General features: G+C 48.8%; 1 protein-coding gene across 1 annotated transcript; it reads right to left on the bottom strand.

Moving 5' to 3' along the window:
• Positions 1 to 1,148: 1,148 nt before the first annotated feature.
• ier5 (immediate early response 5) lies at positions 1,149 to 3,412 on the bottom strand. The gene has a single exon (XM_007902953.2). The coding sequence runs from the start codon at positions 2,964 to 2,966 to the stop codon at positions 1,863 to 1,865; it is 1,104 nt and encodes a 367-aa protein (XP_007901144.1). The 5' UTR covers positions 2,967 to 3,412; the 3' UTR covers positions 1,149 to 1,862.
• Between the last annotated feature and the right edge of the window lie 7,794 nt (positions 3,413 to 11,206).

The following is an 11,206-nucleotide window of genomic DNA, read 5'->3' as shown; positions in this document are numbered from 1 at the left end:
AGCACTAGTTATCAAGGTCATAAACTGACCGTCACAATGGACGTCAATTGCTACATTCTTCCCAACTGAGCCGAGACGGATAACGAAGCACATCTGCGACATTCATTTCAATTCCTACCCACGGGAATGGGATGAGTGCTCGCTCTGCAGTAAAAGGCAGCTTAAAGTCATGTGTGAATAATTGGTTCATACCCGACGATTGTAGGCAAAAGCATCTCCTGATAGAGTGAAGAAAACATCTTGAGGTTTGATTGCTGTGTTGGCAGATCACAGCCAGCCCAGTGCAGGCACAAGTGGCCTCAGTGCCCTTCCACTGAAGTGGGAGGAAGGAGAAGGCTCCCCACCTCATACTTGGCTGATCAGTCTCAGCTGTGACCCCCTTCAGCCAAACAAGCTGCCAACCTCACCGTCTAGACTCTTAGCCTCAAGAAAGGCAACTTGGGTGGAGAGGTGTCTGTGCCAATGGAGCCGTACCTCAAGTGCAAGAGAAAGATATTTTTTCTTCACAGCTGGGATTTGGAGGGAGTGATTGATATACACATTACCGGTGGCTTCAAACAAAGCAAAAGTCAGTCAGATGCCAGGCCACAGCAGAAAGACTGGCAGGAGTGGTCTGTTGTCTGCCAGGGCCACCCACCTTCATGGCAGGCAAGAGTAAGGGTGGGCAGCTGCTGTCAGACCCCCGCCACACACCTTCCAGGCGCCAAAAAAAATCCTGGGGAGAATTAAATTAGCTTTAAAAAAACAGCCCTCTTTTTGTGAGATAAAGATTGTATTTTGTCCCCATTTCAAACCTCTGGCTGGCTCGTCATGTGCGACAGAACACGAACAAGCGCGGCACTTTGCTGGCAAACCGCCCCAGCTTTAACGCAGCGTCGAGAGGAAAGCTGCGGTTGATTCTTGCCAACTCTGAACTTTCCCCTACTTGGGGCTGACAAAAGGGGCAGTGTCTCTTTAAAAGGAGCGAGCAACACATTCCTCCCAACAATTGGCCGCAGGGGAAACTCCCCTCCCCCCCCACCCCCCACGCTCACTGCACATTTCCGTGTGAATGCACAAGTTAACCCCTTCAGCCCCAGACCAGCCAGAAAACTGACCGAACAGCAGCCCCCACCCCCCACCCACCCCCGCACCAAGAACACAGAAGATCAGTTTAAAATAATTTTAATTCGTGTAAATTACACCATTTGTACAACAGCAACAAATTGTTACAGTACTATAAAACAAGGGGAGGGGAAAAATAAATCCTAGCACTTTGTAATTTTAAACACAAATAAGGAGTCTTTATAGAACAAAGACGATTTAAATTAATGAATACAAATAAGGTTTCGCGAAGGGAAAAAATCATGTCCCTTGTTATCTCATCGGGGAGTTGTGAAAAAAAACAGCAGCAACTCTGCCCTGACTCAAAGTGAGAGAACTTCTTCCCTCCCACATCCTCCTGTTAGCACTTAAAAACTTTTGAGAATAAAAAAAAGACTTCATTCCCCCGCCTCTCTTTTCTCAAAGTAGGGTGTTCAACATTACACACTGAACAAAAGAAAACTCTCTTCCCCCCCTTCCCTTCCCCCCGCATTAAAACTTGGACGAAGTCCAAGAAAGGAAAGTAGGGAAATGTCTGGCCTTTCGTGTCAAACAGCTTTCTTCACAAAAAAAAACTTCCAATCCCTCATCTGAGGGAACTTCTCCACGTGCTTCTCAGGGGCACCTTTGGGGTGAGGGGGTGGGGGGGAGGGAGGGGGTCGAACAGTTGAAATACAACTTCCCAAATACTCCCCTTGCTACATCCGTGGCCCTCGCAGAACCCCTGATATCCAGAGTAAACCCATTAAAGTCCTTCCTTCTCTTCTTTGCCAAAATCTTCAAAAGGCAACAATCGCCCTGCTCCAGGAACCGATGTTGCTCAAGACCTGGTCACAGCAGATCTGCCCGGAGCTCTCCCCCTCCGTTTCTCCCTCCTTGCTCAAGAGTCCAGAAAAACTAGAGCCGAAGATAGTGATGAGATTGGAGACGTTGGAGGTTTCCATCTCCTCCTCCTCTTGGTGACAGTGTTGAGTGGTGGTCGTGGCGGTTAAAGGTTCCTGCTCTTTCTTGGCCTTTTTGAGCGGGGTTTCTGTCTCCGCTTCCCCTTTTTCAGCATTTCTCCTTTTCCTGGGACAAGGCAAAGTTTTGGTCGCTAAGTCACAGCTCAAAGGCTCCTCCTGCTCTCTGGCAGCCCTCAGCTCCCTGTGTGCACAGCACTCCGGCAGCGAGGCTTTGCCCACAGTCTGGCAACTGTCTCTCTCTTCACTCGAGTCAACTTTCTGAACCGAAACTCGGTTGGCGTCTGTCTCAGAATCCACGCAGACTTTGCCCAACTCTGTCCAGCTTGGGGCTGGCTGACAGTTAGTCCTTTTCTCCACCTCTGAGGCAGACGTGCGCTCCTCCACCGCAGCCCGACTTGGCCCTTGGTCCCCTGAGGCTTCGTCGGCAGTCTTGGGGGTGTCACATACTGTCCTTTGGTCCATCTCAGCCCAATTGGAACTCTGATCTCCAGGGATCTCACAGACAGTCCTTTGCTCCATTTCAACCCAACTTGGCTCTTGACCTCTAGGGATCTCAGGCACAGTGTCAGGCCAACTTGGCGCCTGGACCCTTGAGGCCTCGTTGGCAAATTCGGGGGTGTCGGAGACAGTCCTTTCCTCCATCTCAACCCAACTGGGTTCCTGATCTCTGGGGGTCTCGGAGACGACGGTCCTTTCCTCTATCTCGGCCCAGCTTGACCCCTGCTCTGCGGGGGCCTGGGACATCTCCTGTAGGCACAGCTCCTCTTGGTCGCTCAGGTAGACCTGTCGGGCGCTCCTCAGGACCAGGGACACCAGCAGGTTCCTGTGCAGCTTGATGCCACCCCTCTGCACCCGGGAGCTGTAGATCTTCCCCAGGGAGATGGTCATGATGCGGTGGGCCTCCACCTTGAACTCCATCATCGGCAGTTGAGGGGAGGGTTTTTGTTTAATTTTAAACAGACGGAGCGAGTAATGGTTCTCCGGTTCCTCCCGCGCAAAAAAAATAATTAATCTTCCCGCCTCCTCCTCCGATTTGCTTTACGATAAATAAGAGGAGCCCCGAAGGAGAAGATTAAGCGAAGGAATGAAGTTCGTCCGCGCAAACCGACGGCGGCCCCGGAACTTTCCCAACGATGTCGAGGTTTGAATTCAGTGTGAAGCCGGGCCCGGGCCGCGGGGTAACGTGCGAGTGAGTAACGGGAGGAAGGGCCTGGTTTGTAGGCGCGAATCCAACCGCCGGCGCCGCTGCCGCCGCCGCTGCTTCTCACTCCCGCTGATCGGCTGCTGAGCCGGGGTTTGCCGCTCTCCTGCGCCGCTGTAACCGCTCCTGAACCCGAAGCTCCTCCACCGGCGTCGCTGCCGCTGACTGACTAACGGTTTAAAAATAGCCGCTATTTATAGCCTCCCCACCGCCCCCACGCCAGCCAATCGCAGCGCACAAACCCATGCCGCTGGCCAATCACAGCGCACGCACGAACACTCCCCCCCCCGCCAAACGGAAGCTCCCCCCCCCCCGCTCACATCGGCCAATGGGAGCCCACGCTCGCCGCAGCTTTATTTGAATAGGATTCGTCACCAAAGAGAGCTCTTAAAGCGGCACTGCCCGCCCCCTCTCTCCCAGCAATTACGGTTCTGACCTAAAATCAACAACAACAACAAATTGCCCTTCAGGACGGGAAACAGGTCCGAAGACGCTTAAGTGGGTACAGAAGCTTCCAATCCCCCTCTCCCGTCTTTAGTCCAAAAGACCAAAACTAAGGATAGTGCGGAAATATGAAAAATTCTTGAATTCCGTCTTACATTTTAAACTGGTTGTTTTTATCAGAACTGCTGAATTCTGGCCTCCTAATCAAGACTAATGGCCCAGAGTGCAATATTGGGACAAGTATAACAAATTCCATTGAAGTGGTGACATTTTGGATGTAGCTCATAAGATAGTGGAATCAATGGGGATAACCAATATTTTACCCAGGACAGTTTGATAGCCATGTGCAGCTGGGCTGATCAATGGCAAATGAAGTTCAATGTGGATAAATGCAAGATGCTGTATACAGGAACCATGGGTTTTCCATGAAAAGGGCCCCAGGGATATGTGTAGGCTTAATATTACAGTGTCAAAACAATAAGCAACAGCAATAACACACTTAGACCCTGGCTAGCCAGACTAAGGGGAGGGGGGGAATCCAGTTTGTCGGGCCAGAATTACTGGCTAACAATGTCCCACCAACAGTCGTGGAGTGAGTGACCACATTTTTTTTTTAGGGTGGTGAGGGTTAATACCCCCAGAAAGCGATCTGCCAATTGACTAACAACCGGGCTCCTACGTCCTGCGAGGTAAACAGAGGTGTGTGGAGTAAGGAAACTTGCCTAAGGTTTCTATGAATGACCATCTGGGTCTATTACTGATTCCCCAAAGGAATCAAACATCTTCAGGCCAGGAGGAGCAACAATTGGAGGGGGGAATGGTAGAGCGCGCACCGGTTCAGAGCTGTGAAGGGTAATATTAAGCCAGCCACCAGGAAGAATTTCTTTAAATGGAAGGGAATCAACAGCTGGGCTGGGCTATCAGGAAGTGTGGTTGAGGGGAGGGGAACACTAGGGTGGGTTTTCCTGAAGTCATAAAACTGACTAAACATTGGTCCTTATCCAAACCTCTCCTGTGATGTTACTGCAAACTGAAATCAGTCTAATTCAAACTTTTGATCTGTAATCGTAAGGAAAAATTGATATCCTTCAACCCCATTCCCAAAGATCACAGTTCTTTAATGTAATAGTTGAGATGCAATTTTACAGATTGCCTCAAATTCAGTCATTCAAGGAGTCACAGCTCATCTCTCATCTCAATATAATAACCTGCTGGAGAGCCCTTCTACCATTAATAATAACATCCATTAATAATAATAATAATACTTGCATTTGATATAGCGTCTTACCATGTCATTGAGACGTCTCAAAGCTCTTCACAGAATATATTGTAAAGTGTGTATTTGTGGGTGAAACATTAAGTGTTGGAACCGACAGCAGCTTAAAGCAATTGGCTGCTTTATTTCACCCACAAACTACGCAGTCACTACACTTTACAATCTATTCTGTGACGTGCTTTGAGATGTCTCAACGACATGATAAAGCGCTAAATCAAATGCAAATATTATTGCTGTTATAACTTGCCTAAGGTTTCACCTTGCCTGGAAATTAAAGCCGGGTCCTCTTGCTTGCGAAGCGAGCACTCCAACCAATACACTACAGGATCCACATCCCAATGCAGTCCATGTAGTCACTCCCAAATTTAAAACTAGGCAAGAGCAGTGAAGCCTGTGCTGAATTAATCTCCTGCTGACACATACTGTCTCACCTCCCACATGGAGGAATGAGGTATGGAGAGTGAGGGCAGTGGGAGAAACTCAGAAACTGAGACACCAGACCCCAGGGACATGTCAGCCCCTTCATGAAGGAAAGAGGAAAGAGAAAAATTGGGAAGAAACAAATTGTTAAAAATTCCCTAGAACTCACCAGGAAGTGAGACATAAAAAGATCAATGAGAATGGGTGTGTTGCAAGGCAATGTTGTCATGAACCCTCATTGCTGTGTCAGTCACAATATGTGGCACAGAGCTCAGCTCAGACTGTGAACAGGTTCCTAGCCATTCTGTCCATCTACACAGCCAGCTTTCTCTTCTCTCTTCTCCAAGTTTCCAAGCCACCCCCTCATAGGAACAGGAGTAGGGCATTCAGCCCTTTGCGCCTGTTCTGCCATTCTATTAGATCACAGCTGATCTGCACCTCAGCTCCATTTACCCGCTTTTGTCCTATATCCCTTGATACCCTGACTTCAGAATCCCCCCAAAAAATTGGTTACTCATTCTGTGGGACTTTGCTCTGTGTAACTGGCTACCATATTTTGCTCACAAAATACAGTCACTACACTTTACAGTATATCTTGTGAAGCATTTTGAGATGTCTCAAATGACGTGATAAAGTGCTATATCAAATGCAAGTGTTCTGATTCTTATTTATCAGCTTCCCATTGCAGCTGTTGTTCCTTATACCACCCCCCACTCCACCCCCACCTCCCAAAGATCTGTTAATCAACTAACAACCGGGGTTCTACTTATAGCGAGATAAGCAGAGGTGTGTAAAGTAAGGAAACTTCCTTAACGTTTTGCTCTGCCGGGAATCGAACCCGGGTCACTCGCTTGCAAGGTGAATGTTCCAACCACTGAGCCATAGGACTCCACGATGGGGAGAGAGCAGGAAATGGGATTAGAGTAGAGAGCTCCAGTGGTGGAGCGAGCACCAGCACAGACACGATGGGGGGACAGCAAGGAATGGGATTATAGTAGAGAGCCAAAGAAGGGACCCAGGACTGCCTTTAAGGGCAGAGTACTGTATGTTGGTGAGGAATTTCCGGCTGATGTAATGTGTGTGTCAGTTTCAGTCAGTCATGTGCTGGGAGGAGAGACGGGTTCCGCACAGCGGTGAATGTGACAAGTTTCCTCTGAGTTGCGTTTGATGTGAATTATTGAATCCCAGTCAACAACATGCCAGAGAGAGGAACAAAGGAACAGCAATAGGGCATTCAGCCCCTTGAGCCTGTTGTGCCATTTTATTAGATCACGGCTGATCAGCAACTCAACTCCATTTACCTGCCCTCCCGCCCGCCCGCCCGCCACCCCAAAGAGACCGAGTGGGAGTGTTGGGAGGCAGGGTGACGGGCTGGGAGGCAGGGAATGGTGGGATGTGACATTTACTCTGGTCCCTGATCAGCTGATAACTTTACCAAATGACAACACCTTAAGAGCCAGCACTACAAGGAATAGTTTCCATTGCCCTGACGTCAGACGGAGACGTGCCTTAAAGACACGAGTTTCCACTATTTACAGTTTCACAGTAGGTGCAATCTGGGGAGGAGGGGCGAAGGGACAGAGGAAAGAGAGACGGGGGGGGGGGGGGGACATGGGGGGGGCATGGGGGAGGGACATGGGAGGGATAAGGGAGCACCTCTGGCAATGCAGCTCCTCCCTCCTCTCCCCAGCACTGCATTAGAGCGTCAGCTTGGACTGTAGCAGCAGCTCTTCAGAACCTTGTAATGTGTAACAGTCAATGGCAATGTTACATCAGGTCTGAGTCTCAGCCAATAAATACAACCACTCACACCCCAACTCCAACCTACATACAACCCTATACAACCCTTCCCCCCACTCCTCCCACAAACACATACACACACATTCCACACACACCCCCACACACATATATATATATATATACGCAAACACATGCATCATTCCTCCCACAAACATACCCACAAACATATCCCACATATGTCCACATACATACCCCCCACCCCCACACACAGAATCATACTCACATACTAAACATGCAGACAAACATAAACACATAACTCACACATCTGCACATACCACATATGGCCACACACAAGCCTACCACACATATCATACATATGACCTCTCCCCTCGCACCCCTCTCACACACATACATACACACACAGAAACACACACATAAACCACAAACGTGCATCACGCATACCCACCAGCAAGAGTGACCAGGTTGGGGTCAGGAGCAGGAACCCTGCGTGACTTTCCCCTCCCTTAGCCCAGATCTCTGGGACCACCTGACATCCAGCCAGCCTTGCTGTGAGCAGCCTGGGTTTGTTTGAGCGGACAGCTCCCCCTCCCACACAATTGATTTACTCGCCATTTCAAGGTTTAACAGTGAGGATGGTGACTGGGGGGCTGTGCTAGCACTAGGTCGGTAATGCGGTCTGTGAGTCAGTACCTGCAGGAGAGGAAGGGAGAAAGTGGACACTGAGGGTGGAGAGGGCTTGAGGTCAGCTTGGTGTCTGTAGCACACTGACCTGACAAATAGGGATCATTTGTCACTGGTTTAGACTGAGAAACCCCATTGTAAATAAGTAACAAAACCACTGTACTGAGTGCCCTGGAGAAGAGAGAGAATACACCCACACACATCACCGAGCATGTTATACTATCACAACAACAATATTAATAACATAATAATAATTCTTGCATTTGATATAGCGTCTTATCAAGTCATCGAGACATCCCAAAGCCCTTCACAGGATATACTGTAAAGTGGATTGACTGTGGGCAAATTTGTGCACGACAATATCCCACAAACAGCCATGGAGTGAGTGACCAATTTTATCTGGGGGATTGTTGGCCAAGAAACAGGTGAGAGAGTAAGACCCTTTTCCTTTCCAATAGCGCTGCAGGATCTTTAACATCCACCTGAACAGGCAGACAATGGTACATCCATGAGTGTGTGTGTGAGGGGGGGGGTAGGTTGTTTGGCTGGGGAGTGCACATGCAAACACATCACTTGTCTGTCACAAGATGTACAAACAGAGTGGGAGGGACCTACACAGCAGGCCAGCGGCTCTGTAGAGGCCGGATGTCACACACGCGCACGTGCACACACACAGGTCAGCCGCTGTTGAACGCAATGACTCTTTAGATGCTCCGTGCACTTGAACACTGTGCGGTTACCAAAGCAAAGCACGGGGTGGATATTTCCCGCCCTGAATAGCACAACCTGACAACTGAGCTCACTTCCCTGCACTGCCAAAAAAGGCGGTGTTATGCGCTGATGTCTTGGGATAAGAGAGAGAAAACGTGAGAGAGATTGAGCGTAAGAAAGTGTGAGAGCGAGAGAGAGAAAGCGTGTGAGTGCGTGTATGCGCACGCATTGCACAGTCAAACGACCTGCCCACACACACGTACACTCATGGATCTACCATTGTCTGCCTGTTCAGGCTGGATGTTAAAGATCCCATGGGGCGGTGCTGTGTGCTGGGACTTGGGAACAGCTCACTCACTGAATGATGCATGTGATCTGATAGCAACACAAAAGCCCAGGCTTGTGAGGGTGAGAAGAGGCGGTGCTAACCCAGTGGTTTGTTTATTTGCTTCTATTGGAGAATAAGGCAGCCGCCATCAAATGGCCTACTTAACTGCAGTACTCAAAAGGCTCATAAATAACTAACTATTCCTCATTGCAAACAGTTAAGACTTGCCACATTACATAAAGTGTTACTCTCACTGAAAATCTAAAGCAGTCACCTGATACACACATGTATCTCAATGTTGCCAGTGTATCGAAAGTAAACAGAAATTAATTTAATTGACTTGCTACTTATTCCACCTTCCCCAATGCTGACACATGTGTTTTATGGGGTCTCCTTGAAGCTGAGTTGGCTCCACAGTAACATGGTTGGCAATTCTAACATGTCAGAATCAAGCCAGCCCTCTGTGGTGGTTTCTGAGTATTCCAGGGCACGGTTGATGACAGCACAGCTCATTTGCAGGACCTAGAATCACAGACCAGTCACTGGGAGTGAGGAATCCTCCCACTTAGGTCCTGTTAACCCTGCAAGCCAAAGCCCTAACGGGTAGGCTGGTCCCATCTGGACAAACAGCAAGAAAGCTAGCCAGACAGTGCTAGCCCTGGCAAGCTATGTGGTTTCAGCTGGTTAGACTCCAGCAGTTACCCTAACATACTTTCTGCAGTCCCCAACTGCAATCTCGATTCTGCTCTTGCCAACCTGCGCCTAATACTTTCCAGAATTAGGTAAGCAGGATACGTCTTTCCAGGGAGAGAGTGCGCATTTCATTCCAACAAGTTACCTCTGGAATTTCCATGTGTAGGTGGGCTGCATGGCATTCTCAGCTTGCTTTGGATACTCTCGGATACTCATGGTGATAGGTGGACAGACCCCGCTGATCTGAAAAAAAGCATCTATCATGCAATGTTGACTACTTGACTGAGGAAACATCACAGCCAAGACTGAGCCTGTCCTCACCTGACTTCGAAACACACACACTTCCCTGGAAGGGTTCTCTGGACGGAGATAAGTGGAAACCATGTCTGATTTCCTCCTTCTTAATTGACACATACTCTTCCAATCATTGCCCCAAATGCAATCAGCCATTCAGCAGGAAGTGGGATTGGAGCCTGCCGCCATATAATCATATCCTTACATTGGATATGGTGCCTTTCACATCACGAGGATGTCTCAAAGTGCTTCATAGGATATTCTGAAATGTGTATTTTTAGGCAAACAGCATTGTCCCACAAACAGCCATAAAATGAATGACCAATTTTATCTGAGGGATTGTTGGCCAGGACACCAGAGGAGAGAAACTCCCTTATAATAATAATAATAATCCTTGCATTTGATATAGCCCTTTTCACGTCGGGAGGACGTCCCAAAGCGCTTCACAGAACACACTGTAAAGTGAATTGACTGTATATTTGTGGGCGAACGCAGCAGCCAATTGCGCACAGCAATGTCCCACTAACAGTCGTAGATTGAAAATGACCAATTTATTATTGTTTTTGGTTTTGGAGGGATTATTATTAGGCTCTGTGTGGAGTAAGGAAACTTGCCCAAGGTTTCACCGTCTGCCGGGAATTGAACTCAGGTCTCTCACTTGCAAAGCGAGTGCTCTAACCATTGAGCTACAGGACTCCTCCTTCTCTTTGTCAATAGTGCCATGGGACTTCCCCCAGCACTGCACTGGAGTGTCTAGACGATGTGAGTTCAATGTTCCAAAGTGTGGGTTGAACCCACAAGCTTTTGAAGCAGATTTGACTCAGTCCCCTCACAATCTGCCCTCAAGATGTGTGTTTAGTGTCTGACACTTGATCTCAGGCTCACCTCTAATTGCCGTCAGGTCCAGACTTTGTCGTCGGAAATTGGACCAGGGTCCTGACATCAGAAGGCAGTCACTCCATTGCACACGTCCCTAAATGAAAAGTGGATAAGACAATAAACACAGTGTTACTGGAGAGGGAGGTCACACCCTGTAGCTGTCAAACTCTCTACTTGAATGGTTCCCCTTCAGTAAACTGGAACATACAGGAGCAGAAAAGACATGGTGGTCCCTCAGATCACAAGGTGAGATCGATTTTATACAGCGTAGAGTCTGGTGGCGTCGCGGTCCGAGCACTCACCTCACAAGTGAGATTTCCGGACATGTTGAAACCACAGACGAGTTTCCTTACTCAACACACCCAGACCCTCATACACAGCCTTCAGCCACTCTGCCGCCACCCTCTGGAACCCCACCCCGCAGTCCCTCCGCCTCGCCCCCTCCTTAGCCACCTTCAAGACCCGTCTCTTTT

The sequence above is a fragment of the Callorhinchus milii genome, unplaced genomic scaffold, assembly GCF_018977255.1.
Source record: "Callorhinchus milii isolate IMCB2004 unplaced genomic scaffold, IMCB_Cmil_1.0 Scaffold5, whole genome shotgun sequence".
NCBI classification, from domain to species: Eukaryota; Metazoa; Chordata; class Chondrichthyes; order Chimaeriformes; family Callorhinchidae; genus Callorhinchus; species Callorhinchus milii.
This window is presented reverse-complemented; position numbering and strand designations above follow the sequence as displayed.

What these genes read in the sequence shown, in the direction of transcription:
- ier5 (XM_007902953.2), bottom strand. Translation starts at nt 2,966, where the DNA reads ATGATGGAGTTCAAGGTGGAGGCCCACCGCATCATGACCATCTCCCTG.